General features: G+C 37.8%; 1 protein-coding gene across 2 annotated transcripts in view; it reads right to left on the bottom strand.

Moving 5' to 3' along the window:
* Window positions 1-458: 458 nt before the first annotated feature.
* The window catches only part of LOC135713948 (uncharacterized), a 191,478-nt gene continuing 167,628 nt past the window's right edge, over window positions 459-24,308 (bottom strand). For both annotated transcript variants that reach the window (XM_065237168.1, XM_065237167.1), the window contains 2 exons: window positions 17,189-17,327; window positions 459-2,279 (listed from right to left, as the gene is read on the bottom strand). In XM_065237168.1, coding sequence (XP_065093240.1) covers window positions 1,510-2,279; window positions 17,189-17,327 — 909 coding nt within the window. In that variant the 3' untranslated portion in view covers window positions 459-1,509. The remainder of the gene's footprint in view (window positions 2,280-17,188; window positions 17,328-24,308) is intronic.

The raw sequence follows: 24,308 nt of genomic DNA on the forward strand, positions 1-24,308 counted from the left end.
TTCAAATCTCACCCCCGGACAAGTCACAAATGACCCAAATGCGTTAAAGTTAATAATAATAATAATAATAATAATAATAATAATAATAATAATAATAATACATTAGTTGCCCTTTCTGACTCAAAGGCGCGCTTTTCGGTCGAAAATCGTGTCTCCGAAAAAACAAAAGAGTGAACACTATATTTGTTAATACAGTATATGTTAATAAATGGAATAAGTTTCTATTCTGATAATTTTACTTTTCAAATACAAATTTGCAAATCATTAAAGTGTACAGCCTACTGTACAGGTACTTTCCCATAGTTCCCTGCTCACAATATGCACTTCATTTTTTTCGTGGACATGACCTAGGACCGAAACCTAGGTTAAAAGTCAAACGACAAAAATTAAAAATTTGTTTCTCTGAAAAGTTTAGTAAGGAACGAGTATTACGCGACTCTCATTTATCAACAATTTGGAATTAAAAGTCTCCTTTTCACTTATAAAACAATCAAAATTTAATTTATCATTCAGAATCATAAGGGCTTAACCAACAATCAATACGAAATTAACGATTTTAAATTGGCTCACTACTTGACTAGCCTATTGGTCCCAAGCAAATCGTTTAACGTACCCCACTCCAGTCAAAATTCTAGTACTACACAATGTTCGTTTTGGGTAACGTCGATATTTTTGGTTGCTATTGAAAATTTAGTCGATTGCTGAATTTATGTATGGGCCCAAATTAGGGACACTTAGGCCGACATTACCTGCATTTCCCCTAGTATTCAAAAGTTAAAGAAGAATAGTTCACCAGCTCACTGAGAATTCCAACATCGTTAACAAACTCGTAGCATAGAGAACGATAAAGTCGCGCATACAGCTGACACATTTTGCTCCATGGTAAGTGTTGGCAGCTTTTGCAAACACAACAATTTACGTTGCCAAACTTTTTGTTAATATTTCCGCGAATCTCTGTATACAGGATTACTAATTGGTACGATGCAAGTATTTGTAGTTCATTAAATTATCTCTCTTTCTATTTATTCCAACGTATTACAGTAAAACTTATATATTTACGGTCTAGGTAGTTTCCACATCCATTCATTCATTCATTGCTATGTACGCTTGACGATATAACGAAGTTTGTGTGATTCGTCTGTGAGTAGGCATTCCGTAGCAGACAATCACCAGTTTCAGATTAACTTTTACAAAACAGATGTAGACACATTTTAAATTTCCAATTATCCGTGACATCACAAATAGGGTGCTCCTGTATATAATAGTGACAAATTGTTGCCCTAAATATTGGCTACGAGTCTCTTGCTACAGTCTATATAAATAGTGTTTGGTAAAACCTATTTCCGATTTGTATATATATAAACATTCAACGCCATCCAGCAGGTTGAGAAATTGGTAAAAGGTAGAAATTACAGATACAATTCCTATAGGTTGCTATAATAGTGTGGATGCATACTGTTATAACAACAGTTGTTCACTACTTTGTAATCAATCTTTGGCTTGCGTTGATCAATTCTGGGCAAGGCCATCATCCGTCAGCTGTGGACAGTGGATCTGAGCCTCAACGCTAATCTCCTGCTGGCAGGGACCGGTTTCGTTGAGGTTAGATTTACTCGAGTCTGACTTGACCAGATTGCTGATGTTGGCCGTGATGGTTTGAAAGTCTTCGGTGATCACATCGATTGTACTGTTGAGGTTGTCGTTAAATTTGGAATTTTTGAATAGCTCCCTCCGATTGTTGATTCCGTTATCCTTGACTAGAGGTATCCGGGTTGGAGAGGCAACCGATATGGACCGGCCTGGCATTCGTTTGTTCTGATTGTTTAGTTCCGTAATTCTATTGATTCGATCGCTATCGTCATGGTCGTCATCCGATTCGCGAGCGCTAATATCCTTCGTTATAGGCGATCGTGGCACAATGTCTAAACTGCTTCCTCCATTGCTGGTAACAGTGCTGGACTTTCTGCTCATTTCGCGGAGCTTCTTCAGTCCGCTGAGCGTTGTTGAACAAGCGGTAGGGTCATTTATTTCCACGTTGCCGAGTACGAACGGCAACTTGAGAGAAACCTCTCCTCCCATACTACTGAGTATTAGCTTAACCTTAACGTAATAGGAAACATAGATAGCGAACACGTTCTTCTCATCCGATGCGGAGAGAGCCGGTAGTATGCCCCGGGGTGCACTAGTGGCCAGCTTCGAATTGTAGGCCGATGAACTGGGATCGTTGTAGCTGCTGCTGAACAAGGCACCTTCGACGGCGATCCAATTTTTAGTGGTTCCTGGAATGGAAGCAGTGGTAAATTTAGATTAATAACAGGTTTTAAAATTTGAAAATAAATATCTCATAACTATGTAACGGATAACATCTCGAATGACAAATGGTGTCAAAGGTTAAATGGACAAAACGTCGAATGAGAAGGATAAACAATCGAAATTATACAAATGTTTTTGAAGCCTGTGATTTAGAAAAACAATGTCCATGTCTGGCTTCCTAAGTCCCAGTTGCAGACCTCGAACATTATTCTAATATCCAGATATTTTTTCAAACTTCCGGAATAATGAATACTTAGTTAGTTCCAGAATAAAAAAAAAACAAATTTTTATTCTTAATCCAATATTTGAAATATTTCCGAGTCCGAGATCTCGAACATTATTCAAAGTATTTTTCTGTGTTCAAGATCCTAAAATATTTTCAAAGTGTCTGAATGCTGAAAAATTTAAAAATTCTGATATTTCTCTTAGTCCCAGAATCATGACAATTTTTTATGTTCAAGATACTTTAGATTCAGTTTTTTTTTCAAAGAAACAGTTAGAGTGAATCTTAGAAATTCGTAGCAATTGGTAATTTTGTTCCTTATCGAAAAAATATTGAACCAGTAGGGGAAATGACTCTAATGTTGGCCTATGGATCTAAGATGGGCCCATCGCTAAAAATCTGCTATTTATCAATTTTATCTAGATGACGGTACTAATGGATATTTTTGGTCGCTATTGAAAATTTAGACGATTGCTGATAAATAAATTGTATGGGCCCAAATTAGGGGCATTTAGGCCGACATTACATCCATTTCCCCTATTTTTTTATTTCACCAATAGGGTGGCCCCTTCCGTGTTTGGGTGGTCCGAAAGTCTATATAATAAAGTAAAAGAAGAAGAAGACAAACATTTTGCCTATTCTTTACTTAAAAATAAAACGTAACTTTTGAACCACTTTTTCGAGCAAAAGGTGAAATGAAAGATTATTAAATCTAGATTTTTTTTAATATCTCACTACAACAACGGTGTCGAAATAGTTGAGTCTGTTCAGCAACGGTTCCTGAGATATGCGCTACTTAAACTGCCGTCGACGGATCCCTTCCGATTGCCTAGCTACGAAAGTCGTTTGCAACAGATCCATCTGGTCACGAGCTCTACAAACTGCTTACCGTTACCCGCTCATTTCTCCGAGACTATGGCGTTGTTCATAGTTCGTGTTGTCGGAGCCGATCTTCGAATTGAAATCGTCTTTGTAGATCTTGATGTCAACCTTTGAAATGAAACCTTACCCACGACGGCATTCAGTTGATTGTAAACGTTATCCTTGTCCTGTAGTTCGGCCACATCGGTTCAACCTGGTCTAATGCAGATTAACATTAATTGGTATATAACATGGGATTACGGTAAGGCTTCGGACCCGTGTTTTAAATCTGGCTAGATTCATCATCTCATTGATAGACTCCCACTTGATGAGGAAACCAACTCCACGGTGCCAGGGACCATTTGCACTTCGAATACCAGAATATAGCAGTACGTGTCCCGATAGCAATTGGTGTTCTCCAATGTTTGGCCAACGGACTCGGCGCATTTATTTAAAAGCATAATATTTTAAAAACCTGAACTTGAGTTACATGAGCCTGGAATTGCCAGTGTAAGCCAATAATCAGATATTCCTTTTCGAAAGTTATTATTTCAGCTCGGTTCACCATATCCTGCGTGGTTTCAATTTGCTAATGCATTTCTAGCACCAATTAAACATGATTCTTGTTTACCGTCACGCTGATATCGGATTCGGATCGATCTATTAGCCTCGTTCATTATTTGAAGATATTTATGCACTCGCAACCTCAACTAATGTGGTTTGAAGCCAATCGTAAATACATACTACAATAGTCTGCAGCCGTGAAACTAGTATCATCGTATAATGCAGGGTGCGTCAGCACCATTGAACATGTTTGCTGGTTTCATAAAAGCGGGTCTTGTGAGCTTCTAATCCGTCTCAAACAAAACACACCCTTTCGACATATATGTAAGGTACTTGGAGCAACTATTATGCACTTTCATTAGCTAGTGTGGGATGCGGAACAAACATGCAAAGTAAATATACATTGACTATTGTGTGCTCTAAACCATTTTCCACCACGGCTACCTAGGGTAGATGTACCAGTTTGACACTATATCACATACGCAATGGTATTGGTATGGCCAAAACTGGTTCATATCATAACTGGTGCATTTTTTAAGTAGTGCTAGAACTGGCACACCTTTACTACTCATACATTCTCTGTAATTACTGTGGCATTAAAATATAATCTATTAATGGCTGTTGCAGTAGTGGTACTCCTTCTAACCGTTATGTGTGCAAATTTCTCCCAACTATGTATTTAGTTGTATTAAAATATATCTTTGAGCATTTCCAGCTCAAAATGGCAAAAATAAAGCCACTGTTGTCCCAAACCTTTCAGATTTGATTGAAACTTTGCACGTAGGTTGTTTGCTACCCAAAATTACACTTTTCATTATTATTTTTTAAATTTTTCCGGAATATTTTTTTATATGGACTTATGTAAAACATATTTTATTAAATCATTACTTCAAAACGGTATATTTGATCCAAACGACGTCTGAAAAGAAGTTGTAGGTAATATAGGTAATAAATAAAATATACACTGATATAACAATCACTGTATAATTCGTTAGTAAGTTACCACCAAGAATGGATTCTGCGCATCATTTTCAATGTAATAGTCCATACGATTTTTTTTCCTAAGTTCTCCTCTCAAATTAACGCGAATTTAAAAAAAATAGGGAATTACATATCAAGATGTCCAGCTACAAAATGTATTATCATGATAACAATAAAATCATCCTTAGACACGCTGACTTTCAGAATCACTTGTTTTGTTTTAGACTCAGCCGAAGAAAGTCAAGTAGATGTTGTGCAACTCGACCAGTGGGCAAAATCGAGTCAAAAAACCGAAATTATTTTTGATTCTGTTTGAGGTCTTTAAAACCAGCTATTTGTATGCAAAAATCATGACAAATCGATTGATAATGGTTTCATCGATGGAAGATGACGGCTTCATTTCTCCTAAATTACCTAAGGAAATGCTCGTACAACGTACCGTTTGTCTAATCTTGACTGGTATCTTAAAGCATGTCATGAATGAAAAATGTCTGGGAAACAGCGCTACAGTTATTGGATTATTTTGCCCGAATTTTCCTTGTACTGTTTGACATTAAAGTAACAGTGTAAAAACTATTCCAATATGTGTAATTTGATTTCAAACTGCACCTGTCTGGAATGAAAACATTAGGAGTCTCTATATTGCCACTTGTTCAAAATCACGAAATAGGTCCACTTTGCCCAAATTTCCATTAAAATTAAATATCTGCACAAAAGCTAATTTGACTATAGAAAAATAAATGTATTCTACAGTTTTATTTTGATAAAACATGTGGAGAATCAAATTTCACGGCTCTCTTCCTGTGATCTTGTTAGTACAACATTTTATCTCACTTGATGTGATAAGGTCTCATCGAGCAGCATGTATCCGTATAGTAAATCTGGACATCATTCAAAGACTTTGTTAACCATGTAGAACATCAGGACCCAATCTTCAGGATAACTTGGAGACACATACATGTCCCTGGTAGCACGCTTGTCATATATCGGTTGTTGCAACTTCTTTACTACTTATTTCAGTCATAAACAAGTTGCTGCAGCTTTTAATAACGGAAGTGTGCTATTCGGGGTTATTTCTTTACAACTACATATCCCACATTATGGCACTGCACGTAGCTTTTTGGATTCAAAAATTTAGTCAAGACATTTTACAATATCCTGTTGAATCTGTTGAACGTCAAGGTCTGAACTCCATGTCAATTTGAAGAATGGATCATATCTTGTTAGTACAACTTTTTATCTCGCTTGATGTGATGAGGTCCCACGGAGCTGCATGGATTCATATAATAAATCTGGATAAATACTTTGTTAAATCTGTAGAACATCAGGACCCAATCCTCAGGATAACTTGGAGACCCAACATGTTTTGTCATTACATTTGGTCATGAATTGGCAAAATGGTAGCAATATATATTTTTTTAGCCGGCGGCGACGGTGTAGTGGTAAGCGTGACTGCTTTCTACAATGGGTCTGGGTCAAATCCCAGCCGAGGTCGGTGGGATTTTTCTGAGGCATAAAAATCTCTGGTCACGCCTTCCTTCGGAAGGGAAGTAAATCCGTTGCCCATGTGTCATGTGTGCGATATCCTACGCAGGTGTGGAAGTTGCCTTCCTGCACATTCGATTGCCGTTAATGTCCGTCGGTGATTGGCACTAGATTGCGGAACAGAGACCGACGTTAAATAATGAATATATGTCCGTTAATAAAAGTTGGAGCAACTTGTTTATGACTGAAATAAGTCGTAAAGAAGTTTCTACAACCGATATGTGACAAGCGTGCTACTAGGGAGTTCTCTTTATATATAGAGGAACCACCTAAGGGCTGAAAGTCTCTATAATAAAGCAAAAGAAGAAGAATAAGAACAATATAAAGTTGCCGACTGTATTTGTATTTTCCATAACATATATATTTTTAAATAGTTAGTTGATCTTCATGCAGTGAAGGGGGAATTTGGGTGCTTAATTGATCAATTGGTTTGATCAACTTATTTTCCATAACTCAAATTACATTTCACTTTCATGTAGTACTGTGGGAAATTTGAGTAAAGTGGACATTTTGGCAAGTTATTATCATTCAATGAGACCCGTGAAGTTTGATGTTCCACATATGTTATAAAGAGAAAAGTTTAGCATACAGTCATATTAAATTTTGTGCAGTTAGTTTTAATGCAGTATATAATGCGGGCTTCTGAACAAGAGGCACTAGTTTCTATATATTACGTATTATAATAGTTTTCTACACTGTTACGTCAATTTGAAGCAGAATAGGGGCAATTCGTGCAAAATATACCAATAATTTCAGCAGTGTTTCCAGACATTTTTCATTCATGAAGTGATTTAAATTACCAATCAAAATTAGACGAATGGTGCATTGTGAGGATTTCCTCAGGTCAATTGTAAATTTAGGGGAAATGGGGCAAAATATGACACTTCCCGTCATTTGCCGTCAATGAAACTATCTCTAATCTATTTGTCGTGATTTTAACTTAAGAACAGCTACATAATACGAAAAACGTCATGTAAATTTCGGTTCCCTGAGACCAATTCAATCAAACGTTCTCTTCGTCGAGTTGCTTACGTTTCGGTTTGAAAACAGTTAATTTTACATGAAACGTTTGTTTACGTTACACAATTTACGCCCAATATAGGTCCCGTATCGTTAGTTATTTCTAATAGCTTAGTTTTAAAGACCTTCAAACATTGGCAAAAATAAGTTCAGTTGTTTAGCACACTGTGCAGTGGTTAGCAGTACCCTGAAAGTAATTGGGTGTAAAAACTTTGACTTATTAAGCATCGTTGCATACTTGTTTTCCGTAAAAAAAATCAGGGTTACTTTTTGTAATGGTCTAATTTGTTCGATTTTTTTTTTCAACTAAAGACAATAAAGGGAATTGTAGAAAGTTGTATTGCATTCCTTCAATGCACAAAATATATTAAATTTTTGTAAGTGATTGTTTAATAATACACACTTAGAAATAACTAATTTTACACGTGACGGAATCCGTTTTTGACATTAAAGATGAGACGTAAACAAACATGCCGGGAAAAATTAAGTGCTCCGAGACTGAAAAGATCGTTGTTCGACGAAAAGTACGTTTGATTGAGCTATATTGCATATAGCAATAGTTTTTTTTTAATAATTTCTGCACTGTGTTAAACATTATTGCATGTGACATCCAAAAGCGTATATGGGGCTGGTAGCACATTGTCAGATTCCAATAAAACTTTGTGGGTGTAATGGCTAAAGTGTAGTATGATATTGTTCAATGCAGACCTAGGGCATGCAATGACTTTTAACCCCAAGGCAGTCATGTACCGTAATTAAATTCATTCCGTGAACTTGGTGTTGAGTACTTGGCACTGATGAAGTCTGCAAGTAGTAGACGAAATACGCGTATCTGTCAAAAGATAAGCAATTATAATGGAATTTAAAGGAAATAAACCAACCCACTCAAAGCTCTTCATACGTGAACTACTGGTTAAGGGGAAGTTTACCGCAAAAAAAGAAAGTTCGACTGTTTTTATTCTTCTAAAAAAAAGTATGTATTAAAGGTAGCCACCATCTCTTCGAAGATCTTATCTTGTATGCAGCTCCACTTAATAGCAAGATCAGTTTGAGCTACCGATCTGAATTCCCAATATCGCTGTATGAAGGGCCAAAACGGAGGGGCGGATCTGTAAGCAGAGACACTTACGCGAAATCTACGGGAATTTAAGAATCTGCCTCCAACAATACGATCCAACAAATCGAAAAACGCAATTCGCAATACTTATTAAGCTTCCTACAGGATTGTTTGATAAGGAAGGCGCGTCAATCTCACTGAAACTGTTGAAGAATAGTTCACACCATCACAATCGAATCGATAGGATAAAGAAAATGATAGTGTTTATTCCCTCCTAGAATCCGGTTGTCATACCACTCCAATCGTCCAGTTCCAGGTCAAATGATACCCTGATGCTCGCTCCCAACCCAATATTTATTTATATGAAGTATGTATATGTAATGAAGAAATGATATATATCAGAATATTAAAATATGAAATAATGAACATACTAAAATATTTGATATTCTGCAATGAAAATAATGAATATTGGACATATAATAAGATGTAGCTCTATGTCTCCTCAGCTCACAATGGCAGGTGGATGTAATTGAAATGCCAAAGTTATAGTTGTATAAACAAATACATATTTTTAACTCAAATGACACTTGGCGCGGTAACCATAGTACGGTGATAGAGGAAATGCTTCACCAAACCTGAGCGTCTGCTCACCATGGAGGTGCGGCTCAAAACGGCGTCTGTTCTCCATGTTAGGAGCGGCTGATCACCGTCCTAGTGCCAGCGTGGGACTCTAAACAGAGCTGTGCACGATGGTCCCCCGGCGAGACAGGGGGTTGGGGCAGGCCCAACAAGCCGCCCTGGAAAAAAAAACAAAGTTGCAAATACCGAAGAAAGAAATACGGATCGGAACAATCGGCACAGACCTACGCGACGAAATAAGGACTACGATTGGAAACTCGGAACATGGAACTGCAAATCGCTCGGCTTCCCGGGTTGCGATAGGTTAATCTATGACGAACTTCAACCACGCAACTTCGAAGTCGTAGCACTGCAGGAACTTTGCTGGACGGGACAAAAGGTATGGAAAACCGGGCATCGAGCGGCTACTTTCTACCAGAGCTGTGGCACCACCAACGAGCTGGGAACCGGCTTTGTAGTGCTGGGTAAGATGCGCCAACGCGTGATTGGTTGGCAGCCGATCAACGCGAGGATGTGCAAGTTGAGGATTAAGGGCCGTTTCTTCAACTACAGCATCATCAACGTGCATTGCCCACACGAAGGGAGACCCGACGACGAGAAAGAAGCGTTCTATGCGCAGCTGGAGCAGGTGTACGACGGCTGTTCGCAACGGGACGTCAAAATCGTCATCGGCGACATGAACGCTCAGGTAGGACGGGAGGCAATGTATAGACCGGCAATCGGGCCAAACAGCCTGCATGCCGTATCGAACGACAACGGCCAACGATGCGTGAACTTTGCAGCCTCCCGGGGTATGGTAGTTCGAAGTACCTTTTTCCCCCGCAAGGATATCCACAAAGCCACCTGGAGATCACCTGACCAACACACAGAAAACCAAATCGATCACGTTCTAATCGACGGGAAATTCTTCTCCGACATTATCAACGTCCGCACGTACCGCAGTGCGAACATAGATTCGGACCACTACCTAGTTGCAGTATACATGCGCTCAAAACTCTCGACGGTGCATAACACACGTCGAAGTCGAACGCCACGACCCAACATTGAGCAACTACGGGACACCGGAGTTGCCCAGGACTACGCGCAGCAGCTGGAAGTTGCACTACCCACGGAAGAGCAGCTTGGCGCAGCTTCTCTTGAAGATGGCTGGAGGGACATCCGTTCAGCCATAGGTAGTACTGCTGTAGCGGCACTAGGTACTGCAATCCCGGACCGAAGAAATGACTGGTTTGACGGCGAATGCAAACTGTTAGTAGAGGAGAAGAATGCAGCACGGGCGAGAATGCTGCAACACCGCACGAGATTGAATGTGGAGCGATACAGACAAGCGCGGAACAGACAAAACTCGGTTTTCCGAAGGAAGAAGCGTCAGCAGGAAGATCGAGATCGCGAGGCGATGGAAAATCTGTACCGCGTAAACGACACACGGAAGTTCTACGAGAAGCTAAATAGTTCGCGCAAAGGCTACGTGCCGCAAGCCGATATGTGCAAGGACTTGGACGGTAACCTTCTCACGAACGAGTGTGAGGTGATTGAGAGGTGGAAGCAGTACTATGACGAGCACCTCAACGGTGTAGTCTCCCAAATTCTATGCCGCCGTCTGTCACCATATGCAAGAGAGTTCGTGGGGCAATACCAGGCGGGATTCATGGGTGCCCGCGCTACCACGGACCAAATTTTCGCGATTCGGCAGGTTCTGCAGAAATGCCGCGAATACAACGTGCCCACACATCATTTGTTCATCGATTTCAAATCCGCATACGACACAATCGATCGAGATCAGCTATGGCAGATTATGCACGAGTACGGATTTCCGGATAAACTGACGCGATTGGTCAAGGCGACGATGGATCGAGTGACGTGCGTTGTTCGAGTATCGGGGACACTCTCGAGTCCCTTTGAATCTCGAAGGGGGTTACGGCAGGGTGATGGACTTTCGTGTCTGCTGTTCAACATTGCGTTAGAAGGTGTGATCAGAAGAGCTGGGATAGACACGAGTGGCACGATATTCAGGAAGTCCATCCAGCTCCTTGGTTTCGCCGATGACATTGACATTATGGCACGGAACTTTGAGATGATGGCGGAAACGTACATCAGACTGAAGGCTGAAGCTAGACGGATTGGACTTGCCATCAACGCATCAAAGACAAAATATATGAAAGCAAGAGGTTCTAGGGAAGACAATGTTAGCCTCCCACCCCGAGTTCAGATTGACGGTGACGAAATCGAGGTGGTCGATGAGTTCGTGTATTTGGGCTCACTGGTGACCGCCGAAAATGATACCAGCAGAGAAATTCAAAGACGCATTATGGCAGGGAATCGTGCCTACTTTGGACTCCGGAGGAATAAAATTCGCCGCCGCACGAAGTTGACTGTCTACAAGACGCTGACTAGACCGGTGGTCCTTTACGGCCACGAGACCTGGACTATGCTCGTGGAGGACCAACGCGCCCTTGGTGTTTTCGAACGGAAGGTGTTGCGTACCATCTACGGTGGAGTGCAGATGGATGACGGAACGTGGAGGAGGCGAATGAACCACGAATTGCACCAGCTGCTGGGAGAACCATCCATCGTCCACATTGCAAAAATTGGGCGACTACGGTGGGCTGGGCACGTCGTAAGAATGCCGCACGACGACCCAGTGAAAATGGTTCTAGAAAGCGACCCAACAGGAACAAGAAGAAGAGGCGCGCAGCGGGCAAGGTGGATCGACCAAGTAGAAGGTGACCTGCGGACCCTTCGCAGACTACGAGGCTGGCGAACTGTGGCCATGGATCGAGTAGAGTGGAGACGACTTCTTCGGACAGCAGAGGACAACAAGGCCTTAGCCTGATTGGTAAGGTAAGTACTTGATCTTCTCTTCTTAAGAAATAAATATGTATGTATGTATGAATGTATGTATGTATGTATGTATGTATGTATGTATGTATGTATGTATGTATGTATGTATGTATGTATGTATGTATGTATGTATGCATGTATGTATGTATGTATGTAAGTTATCCACCATCCCTTCCAGGATCTTTTCTTGTCTTGTCTTCACTCAACATAAAGATCAATTTAAATTAACGAGCTGAATTCGAAACGCCAAAAACGGAGGGTGGACCCGTCAGAAAAGACACTTACGCGAAATTAACGGGGAAATGAGAGCCTCCATCCAACGATACGCTCCAAAAATTTGAATAATACAATTTGCGGTACTTCTTAAACGCATTAATAAAATAAATATCAAGATAAAATTAAACTATGCTACAATTATTATGAGAAGTGCATAGAACAATAAGAAATGTAATAAAAAATACATATTAAATTGTTAAATTTTACCTTGAGTAAAGTTGAAATTAGTCGATGCATTGCAATTCATCAGGTGAAATCTTTTTATAACATGCTTTCTTTTCATAAGAAGAGTTTTTTGTAGCGAAATACCTTTTAACGTATCTTCAGTGCATCAATTGAGTGTACAGTACCCGTTCGATTTTGGCAAAACTAAATTTTCGGCATGTTGCCAAAATGTAACGGTTTTTGTATTATGACTAATTGATGGAAACCAATTGATTTATGATTACTTTTTGAACGATAATCTAAATTTAACCATAAGAATGACAATCTCCTCCATTATAAAAATGAACAAATGGTGGATAGACATTGCGCATGAGATTAGATAATGTTGAATAGTTCGGTCCTGAGCTGCATAAAAGTGAATTATTATAATATAGCAATGTTGATATTCTATCAATAAGGAAATGAAATAAGAAAATTATTCTATTAAATTAATAAAAAAAAAAAAAAATGGTAAAAATTATCAAAAATCTAAAAATCAGTTTTTTCTTAGATTCCTTAAAAAAATAACATGTAAACAATTGAACCCTCAGCAAAACCGAATGGTCACCGTTTTGTGTTTTTTTTTTCAGACCAACATTATGCCATGATGTCTTACAAAAAATGTTTTTGCACTTGATTAATTTTTATTTTTTTCCAATACGTTTATAAAAATCAAAACGTAATTATTTTTTTTTCAGATTTGTAAACTTTCCCTTAAGAACATTAATCACTTTAATTGCTAGGCTGAAAACTGAAATAAAAAACAACTATAAAAAAGTTGCTAGGCTGAAAAACTGAAATAACAACAACTATAAAAAGTTATTTTATTACAAGGATTACTATTCAAGTAAATTAATTACAGTTTTAAATTTCGTCATTGGAGTTCATTCATTACATGTGCAGTGCTATTAGTACATGATCTTCAAGAAGTTGAGGAGGAGATCGGTCGGCTGAAGAACAACAAAGCAACTGGTGTAGATCAACTACCAAGTGAGCTATTAAAATACGGTGGTGAAGCACTGGCTAGAGCGCTGCACTGGGTAATTGCCAAGATTTGGGAGGAGAAGATATTACCGGAGGAGTGGATGGATTGCTGCAACTACCACGCGATCACACTGCTGAGCGCCACCTACAAGGTACCCTCCCAAATTCTATGCCGCCGCCTGTCACCATTTGCAAGAGAGTTTGTGGGGCAATACCAGGCGGATTCATGGGTGCCCGCGCTACCACGGACCAAATTTTGGCGATTCGGCAGGTTCTGCAGAAATGCCGCGAATACAACGTGCCCATCAATGTTCATCGATTTCAAAGCCGCATACGACACAATCGATCGAGATCAGCTATGGCAGATTATGCACGAGTACGGATTTCCGGATAAACTGACGCAATTGGTCAAGGCGACGATGGATCGAGTGATGTGTGTTGTTCGAGTATCGGGACCACTCTCGAGTCCCTTTGAATCTCGAAGGGGGTTACGGCAAGGTGATGGACTTTCGTGTCTGCTGTTGAACATCGCGTTGGTGTGATCAGAAGAGCTGGGATAGACACGAGTGGCACGATATTCAGAAAGTCCATCCAGCTCCTTGGCTTCGCCGATGACATTGACATTATGGCACGGAACTTTGAGATGATGGCGGAAACGTACATCAGACTGAAGGCAGAAGCTAGGCGGATTGGACTTGCCATCAACGCGTCAAAGACAAAATGCATGAAAGTAAGAGGTTCTAGGGAAGACAATGTTAGCTTTCCACCCGAGTTCAGATTGACGGTGACGAAATCGAGGTGGTCGATGAGTTCGTGTATTTGGGCTCACTGGTGACCACCGAAAATGATACCAGCAGAGAAATTCAAAGACGCATGATGGCAGGAAATCGTGCCTACTTTGGACTCCAGAGGACGCTCCGGTCGAATAAAATGCGCCGCCGCACGAAGTAGAATGTCTACAAGACGCTGATTAGACCGGTGGTCCTCTACGGTCACGAGACCTGGACTATGCTCGTGGAGGACCAACGCGCCCTTGGTGTTTCGAACGGAAGGTGTTGCGTACCATCTACGGTGGAGTGCAGATGGATGACGGAACGTGGAGGAGGCGAATGAACCACGAATTGCACCAGCTGCTGGGAGAACCATCCATCGTCCACGTTTCGAAAATTGGGTGACTACGGTGGGCTGGGCACGTCGTAAGAATGCCGCACGACGACCCAGTGAAAATGGTTTTAGAAAGCGACCCAACAGGAACAAGAAGAAGAGGTGCGCAGCGGGCAAGGTGGATCGAAAAGTAGAAGGTGACCTGCGGACCGTTCGCAGACTACGAGGCTGGCGAACTGTGGCCATGGATCGAGTAGAGTGGAGACGACTTCTTCGGACAGCAGAGGACAACAAGGCCTTAGCCTGATTGGTAAGGTAAGTAAGGTATTAGTACATTGTGAGTTCTCTCATGGACATCAAGTACGGAAAAATAATTTTAATTACCCTCATTACCACTTTAGAATGTAATAGTTACAACACCTTTGCATGATTTTTGACATTCAAATAAGACGGGTTCGTTAGTTCAGTGTGCCAAGGGTCTGCTCAGTGAATTTCCTACCATTTTTAATTTATTAGATTTAGAAAAAAAAATCGAAAAAATAGACCTTTTCTGAAAGTTGTCATGTTTATTCTGGAAGTCAAAGTATTTACACGTAATTAATGTAATTTTCAATCTGAGAGGGTACTACCAACCAATAGTTGGTCGCCTTAGATAAACTGGACAACATCAACTTTTAGTTCTTTTCGACTGAGTCTAAAGCAGAATGGGTCTCCGTGTCTGCAATCATGATATTTTTTTTTTTAGCTAGACATCATGACTAACATTCGAAAAAGGTTTGAAATAATGGCAATATAATTCGTTTAATATTCGTAGTAGCTTGAGAACTGATTATTTTAGGGAAAATGTTCGTATGAACTAATTAATTGAAAATGATAAGTAAAATACATTTTTTGTTATTATTTTAATTAAAAATACGACAGTTGAATATGTTTTAAAATTTGATATTATCAAAAGCTAAAAAAAAAACTCTTTTTAGCATTTTACCATTTTGCACTCTGCATCATATTTTAGGGCATAACTTAAACTTTTTTTTCACAAAAAAAAAATCAAATGGTCTTTTGAGAAAATTAACATGTTAACTTTTAAACCTATAATTTCTTCCAAGACGTCATTTTGATCAAATATAGCCGAGATGAACAAACCAACGGCTCAAAGCCTCTTTAATAAAGAAAGATAAGATAAGATCAAATATATCGATTTTAAGTTATGATTTTTTGAAAAAGCCGTTATAACAACTTAGTCCACACAAATTGACATTTTTTTAATGGAAGATGTCATCTTCGGTATTAACCAACATAATATGTGCAAAATTTCAATCAAATCGAAGAGTCATGTCCAACCGATTTGCTATTTGGCGTGAAAACGCTCTATAGGTTTGTTTCCGTAAGTACTTGCTTTTCTGTTTTTGCTGTAAGTTTCTGTAAGAAAATAATACAGGAATCCCTGATTCGCGCGATGGGTGGTGCCGTCTAGCTACCGCCATTTCTCAGCAATCTTTCAACCAATTGAGCTGATTTTTTGAATGTGATTAGGGCCAACTACTAACTTTATACTCACAAAAAGTTAGCTTAATTGGTTGAAAGACTGTTGAGAAATGGCGATGGGTAGATGGCACCACCCACCGCGCAAATCTGGGATTCCTGTATTATTTTTCTTAAAGCAACTTACAGCAAAAGCAAAAAAGCAAGTATGGGAACAAACCTTATATCTACACACTTAGAAATAACTAATTTTACACGTGACGGAATCCATCTTTGACATAAAGGATCAGACGTAAACAAATATTCCATGTAAGATTAAGTGCTCCGAGACTGAAAAGTTCGTTACTCTATACGTTTGATTGTGTTGAGTTAAGCGTCTTTTATGACCCAATTTTATGTCAAAATTGACGATCGTATATGTCAGTCTCAAAGCACCTAATTTACATGATTCTTTCTAAGTGTGTATATGTGGAATTACAGAATACTGTAATCCATCCATTTAAGCGGTGGGTGGTACTATCCACCCACCGCTGTTTCTTGACTGTCTCTCAACCAACTACTGTTTTGTATGTGATTAATGTCCATCATAAACTATGTAACTAGAAGGGCAACCGAGAAATAGCGGTAGGTGGACGGCATCGAAGGCCTTTGCGCAAATAATTGATTATAGCAAACAAAAATTGCTCTAAAAAAAGGTTTGTAATTTTCAAAGCAATTGCAATTTTACATGATGTAAAAAGTATCTCGTCAAGCACAACCGGGTTAAACTAAACTAATCTAAAGCACCGTAACATTTATTACATAGTCGCCGACAATACAGCAGGAGGCACTAAACAAATGTGTGTAGGGGAAATGGCTCTAATGTTGGCCTATGGATCTAAGATTGGGCCCATCGCTAAAAATCTGCTATTTTCATCTAGATGAACGCGTCATTGGGACGGTACTAATGGATATTTTTGGTCGCTATTGAAAATTTAGTCGATTGCTGATTTTATGTATGTTCCAAAATTATGTGCATTTAGGTCGACATTACATCCATTTCCCCTACCTACCTAAAACAACAGCGTAGAAAAAAAGCGAAAACAGGGACTCACCTCTAACCGGAAGCAACGAGTACGAGGCATGTAGGGTATCACCCGGTCCGATGTGTTTGCTAACGTCGACCTCGGCAACGATGTTTTTAAATTTTCCATTGCTGAACATACACACGTCGACATGTTGAACGGCAACCAGCTGTGGGAGGAAAATGGAAATTGAGAAAAAGCTTGCTTGTTGGTTAGTTTATGGTGTTTGCAGGGCTGTACATCCCATATCTAGTTCGGTAGGTGGGAGAGGCTTAGGGTACGTAATTGAGTTTGGTGCAGCGCGCATTTGGGATTCAAAAAGATTTCTGAACGCACGCTGTGTACATTTTAAAGAAAGAACAACAATGTTAGATGAAAAACAAAAACAGGTTTCAAAGAGGCACGGTTATTTCACAGACAGACAGACGTAGCTCTTAAAATAGATTTTCCTTAAAGATATCGTTACAGAACTCTCTAACGATACATCTCGCCAGCTATTCGTGGAAAAAAACTTGCTTGCCAAGTTTCAATCATTGTTCCATACAAGTTCGATATAATGTACATAAACGTCAAAGTGATCCGATGCTGTGGTGAAGGATTCGTGCAACTAATAATATTTTAATTGTTAAAGGCGTGTACGACGATCGAGCAGAGAGAGCTACGTATGTTTGTTTGTGGTTTTTTGTTCATTCAGAAGTAATGTCTGCCAAAGCATCCTTCTTATCCCGTATAACTACATCTGAAGGAGATTGTTAAACTAGACAGACCGTAAATTGGATAAGTGCATGTCGAGAGTAATAATGAAGGGCAGTTAAATTTCATTTCTCAAACAGAATTATATTTGGGTATTATAGAGAAAGAGTGATACGGTTTTAGGTTGATTCAGATTATTTTTTTTTGCTTCAAATCAGGGCTGGATTAAAAAAAAAAAAACATTGAGCTCATGTTCATGTGGAAAATACTATGCGAGAAGTTTACCACTACTTCCCGGAACATAGGGTAAATTCGTGAGTGAGCACAAATGAACGAACCAGCGCCTGATTGGTCGGGCGAACGTATAGAAACGCAAGAATTTTTACAAAAGGCAATCTATTTTCTTGTATTTTAACAGTCAACTGCGTTGCCCATAATGAAATAGTTTTTGCACGGTCGTTTCCGCGAGAGAAGATGAACACATCACAGACAAAAAAAAAACAGTTGTCTCCTTTTCCTCTTAGACCTACACTCTTAGAAATAATTAATTTTACACGTGATGGAATCCATGTTTGACATAAAGGATCAGACGTAAACAAATATGTAATGTAAAATTAAGTGCTCCGAGACTGAAATGTTCGTTACTCGTCGAAAAGTACATTTGATTGAATTGAATTGCGTGTCTGTTATGACTTAATTTTATGTCAAAACTGACGCTCGTATATGTCAGTCTCAGAGCACCTAAATTTACATTATTTTTTCTAAGTGTGTAGATGAAAACAAATTGCTTATGTTCATCCCGGCCCGTGAGCATTAGCTCCATACTCAAAATATTCCCGAGCATGAGACTTGAATAGGCGTATTATGCAGCTATCCCAAGTAACATTGCAAGTTTTATCGAGGTTTTAAAGTATTCTACAAGTCTAAATCATGGTCTACAGAACCATCATAAAACCCAAATTGTTACTTGGGATAGAACGCAGATATTATATTTTATGCCTTGATACATTACGTGTTCGAGCAATAATTTTACTTCGCTTCGTTACAGGACTTTTAGAGTAAAGAGCTAACATTCATGTTTACTGAATTCAATGAAGTAGGCATTGTAAAGTCGAATAAATTAGATGGTGTTTTCATTGTTAGAATTGATAAAGCTTAATAATCTCTAATTGAATAATTTATTTGAACAACAGCATAAATCACATTTTTACCGAAAGCAACCTTTTAAAAAGTTTTGGATCCACTTAGATTACTACACCTTTCCTTCAAATATTACAAAATTTGCAAGAGAAGAACCACTTTAAATTAGAGTCCAATATATTAATTTGTAGAGCATATAGAATCTCAATTTATTTTTTTCTGTTCTCCAGCATTTGTATCAAATGGACTTATGCGGTTTTATTAAATCAGTAACCGGCAAAATGGGCTTAAAACGTAAAAATTACCGTAAGAACCAAAAAGGCATAACATTGTCAAAAAATGTTGCATAAATAGCTTGGCTCTGAAAAGACATAATAGTAGAAAAAAGCCAAAAATGCCAAAACAGACCAAACCTCATCTTAGGAATAAAAAAGTCACCAAAATGCTTGAATAGTCATAAAAAAGTGATGGAGAAGTTCACGATAACCCACTGTGCCTCACAAACGTTTCCATCGTGAGTTTCGTGAATTATCACGAACATTTATAAACGACAAAATTGCATTAAATAGACTAGACTGCTAAGCATTAGGCTGATGCAGATGCGCAAACGGTTCCAAATCGGATCCTGATTAGGGTCCTAAAATTTGAAATTATTTAAAAAGAAACTGACTTAGCACAAACCATTTGAAGTTTATATGGAAATTACTATGGAAAAACCAAAATTTTGGTTCATATCTATTTCAAAATTCACCAGTTCACTCTGCTTGAGAAAATAATACGTACGTTTGTTGATTTTTTTTTCAGTTACAACTTTCTTGAAGACCACTTTTCGATCAAATGTAAGGAACAAAAGTTATTAATGATTCAAATCACTGACTGATGTCTTATGATTATGCTCAATCAACTGTTCAGTAGGCAACATTCCCAAGTAATCAAAAGTTCTAATAAAAGGCTATTTGTGGCTTAAGCAGCTTGGTTGAAGGTGGTCTATAGAATTCTAAGCAGCCTCATTTTTAAGTCGTTATAAGAACTTGAAAGTTCCAGTACCATAATTGAAGAGCATTCTAAGCAGTCTCTGGCGGAACTTGAACGGAACTCTTAGAAAATAAATTAAAAAAGTTTTTTGTCCTCTACACCAATTCTATATTTAGTTCGCAGTTTTATGAAAATTATTTCTAAAGGCAGGTATTAATGTGAATTGATTTATCAGCATTAGTAGTAGAATTGGAGCTGTTTGAAGAATTAAACCCAGTCATCTGAGATATATTAAAGTGAGCTGTTGTCCCGCCTACTGTTGGAGTTTTCAGTGTCAGCTGAATGACTTGAATACGAGACAGAACACCTTGATGAATTTTCAATTTGTGTTTGCCCGCATGGTATTCCAACACACTTGTGGCGCTGTGGTTAGCAATCGTAGATCGCATGCCGAATAAACGGGTTCGAATCAAGGAAATTACTCTTTAATTATTTTTATTTTTATTTTTGGATAGAATGTTAATGCACTGCATAAATATAAGAATTATGATTTATTCGGGCCACTGATCATTTCATATTTACGTACATTAAATTTTGTTACTAATAAGGACTTGTGCGGATTGCTTCATGTGGCTTGAAAGTTCTCTTGGAACTTTATTTGAACTTTATGGAATTTGGAAGTGATTTTAATCGTTGAATGCGGAACTTTTGGGTACTTGGGTTGGTGTTTCTGGGGCGTAGAATAGAGGACAAAAATCATGGCTACACTGAAACAAGGACCATAGTTAGGAATACTATTTTGCAGAAAACACTTATTTCCAACATAACCACGCTTATTACCGTTAAATCTACTATGAATTAAGTATAGTTGACTATGAATGTTAACAAATTTACTATGATTCTGGCAAATTTACTATGCTTGCTTAAAATGCATAGTAATTTTGATAGAAATAATAGTGAAATGAAATGAAATTGTTTTCTGCAAAAATCTTTTGGTGAAGGTATTTAATTTAAACCACCAATATAGTATTTTTTCTAATAGATTTTGTTTCAGTGTACTATGTCACACTGCAGGATACACTGAAGTCTTTTTTTACACGGTTTTTTTACGCGGTTTTTTTTTCACGGTTTTTTTTACACGGTTTACCACGATTTACACGGTACGTTTTTAACGATTTCTCGACAACGATACAACCTATCGACTTGATTATCCGTTTCATGCTATTTGTAATCGAATGGCATACTTTAAAAAAATCATAATTTTTGGTGTAAATACAGAAATTTTTAAAATATGTCTATATGGACCATATCATGCTTTAATTACAAATGGCATCAAAATCCGATTTTTTTAAAAACATTTAAGCATGCGAAAAATCAAAATCTCGTAGGTTTTTTTTACACGGTTTTTTTTACACGGGCCGTATTCCCCGTGTAAAAAAGACCTGAGTGTACTATGTTGCCCACAATACAGTTGCTTAATCATGCCATAAGATTATCAATCTCTTAAACATCTTAAACATATTTAGTTTGACGCTTGGCTGAGAAACAATGTTTTGCAAAGTTGTAGCTGAGAAAATTTCCCATAAACATAGCAATAGAACTTGTTAACAGTACAATATGGAAAAATGCTACAAGGTTGTGAACATTTTGACCATTATTTTTCAAAATGGCGTATTCGTTATTTTTGATTAAATATAGCATAGAAACGTGTCCTCTAATCAAAATGACGTCTTAGACAAAGTCCTAAGAAAATAGAATAAATGACGGCTTAGGCAATACCTTTACCGGATGTAGGACAAAAGGTCGAAGGACAAAAGGTCGAAGGACAAAAGATGTCACCCTAAGGCAAGGTGGGGTGGCTCCATGCAAAAGTCGGTCATAATAATTTGTCTAATATTGAGTATTTAGTCAAGATTGGATGATAATAGTCAAAAAATAGAATATCGCAATATTGGATCAAAAGCTTACAATGGAAAAAAAATAATATAAATTACTGAATTTAATAGTTTTCTGTTAATATAATTAAAATCTATCATCAAAGTTTCTAATTTTTAACGATTAGATATTATACAAGCTATAGAGGCAGTTTTGTTATTATTAATAAATTGTTTATATGGAGTGATTGTAAGAACCATCTACGAATTTTTCTATGAGATACCAGCAGAAATTTAAAATAAAGATGAGCAAGCATACGTTTGCCGTATTTTGAAAGAAAAGAAAAAAATCCTATCAAGTGGATACGTTTTTATTGATGCGCAATGATACGCATTAATTTTGTAGCATATTTTAGATACAAAATGGTTTTCACAAAATTGAAAAAAAAAACAAAATATGCTATTTAGCAAATATATAATTATTTAGAGTTCATCTTAACATGTTACATTTTGGATATAAATATGTCTATAGATAATATACAAATGGTTTTGAGCTAAAGTATAATGAAGCTGTCAATATCCAACAAAACACATTTTTTAAAAACAAGAATCTTTCAATTTTGCCATAAAATCACCAGCGCACTATTCTAGCGATAGTAATGAACCGTTGGGAAACGATTTTATATACTTTCCTGTTTTAGAGTAAAATATGAAAATAGTCACATCATTAAATCAAATTTCAACCGACCTGTACCAGACTGTGCTATGTGACAATGAGCGCTAAAGGGTTAAAAATGCTAACTTTTCTGAAATTTTTAAAAAGGACTTGATGAAATTGACAAAAATTGTAAAAGATCAACGTTTAATTCATTTTGGATATGTTTTGCATTTTTTTTTTTTGCTGAAATAGATTGATTTTTTAAGCTTGAAGCACTACTTTCTGTGCAGAAATTATAAAAAAAATATCGAGGGATAAGAAAGCCCTACTATCTTACTTCGACATCCGTTGTTGCTATAATGGGCTACGATCTTCTACTCAGTAAGAAAAAACGGACGCTTCTAAACCACTGAGCCTTTTTATATCATAACAATCTCATTGCATTATGGTTCGAAACGGTAATTAAAAAAAACCTTTGCGCCGTTTACGTTTCTGTGGGCAGCGGTGGTCGGTGGTCTTTATTTTATTTTAAATCAGGAATCTATCTTTTTAAATTATACTTTATAGGTGGTTTCATTATTGAGAATTTTTTTTTCCTTGATTTGGTTTTCCGTCGATCTTGTTTTCCGTCGATCTTGTTTTCCGTCGATCTTGTTTTCCGTGCTGAGCACCAATGCTACCGGCACCACGGAGGCAGGTCCCACACTTGGACCCTATCTATCGACCCATAAACTCTTGAACCGGGTACCAACTGCTTTACTTCCCGGCGGCACCGACTGTGATTGAACCCAGGCCTTTTGTGGTGAGAGGCAATCACTTTCTTGAGAAAATTGTAGATAATTTAATTGTATGAAACTTCCCTGAAGACTTTTGAAGCAAATAATTGCGCACAACAAAGTTTGTTCATATACATTTACATTGAAAAGCTGTGGGTTATTGACACCCAACAAAAAATGCAGTCCATTTATTATGAGAATTTATTAGAAAATCATCATTTGCGATTAAAGCTTTTTTTTTTTAATTTGAATCAATTATTTTTAAATATTCCCAAACATAATTTGATAATTACATGTAACTAATGAAAACCAAAAAAAAAAAAATACAAGATACTGTCTTCAGCAAATTTGTACACTTTATTTAGCTGACACATACGAATTTAAACTACTTTTGTCTATAGTTGAAGATGCTAATTTCAAATAACAGACTAAAGTGGTAACTTTTATACGATAGATGAGGAGATGAAAGTATAGAGTTGATAGTTACGTTAGAGTACGGCAGTGTGAAAATTGTATATAGAGAGTAGAAAGCGAGCAAGGACAACTTTTTCAGGAAGGTACAAATCGGTTTGATCATCTCTCTTTACCAAACTCCCCCGTTTAATAGGGATGGTGAGGGGTATTCCCCCCGCCACCACTGGCCAAAAGAGATGATCGCCGACTCGCTCAAGTACCGACGATGTGTTTGAAACAGTTCTATCGATTTTATTTTTCTTTTCTCTATATACAATTTTCACACTGTCATACTTTAACGGAACTATCAACTCTATACTTTCATCTCCTCATTTATCGTATAAAAAATACCACTTTAGTCTGTTATTTGAAATTAGAATCTTCAACTATGTAAATCGTTGACTTCACGCAGGAGTAATACAAAACATATAGTCAAAGTGCTTTTTCTAAATGTGAAACAAAAAATACATAATGAAACAACTGCTTTTAGGAATACCTTAATTTAAAGCTGATGAATTGCTTTGAACGTGGTCAAACGAAAAGCTAGACAAGTGATGTCTTGAGCATAGGTGCATAACATT

This window comes from Ochlerotatus camptorhynchus, unplaced genomic scaffold, assembly GCF_037179485.1.
Source record: "Ochlerotatus camptorhynchus isolate MF236.1 unplaced genomic scaffold, CSIRO-AGI_Acam_v1.1 ptg000597l, whole genome shotgun sequence".
In the NCBI taxonomy this organism is placed as follows: Eukaryota; Metazoa; Arthropoda; class Insecta; order Diptera; family Culicidae; genus Ochlerotatus; species Ochlerotatus camptorhynchus.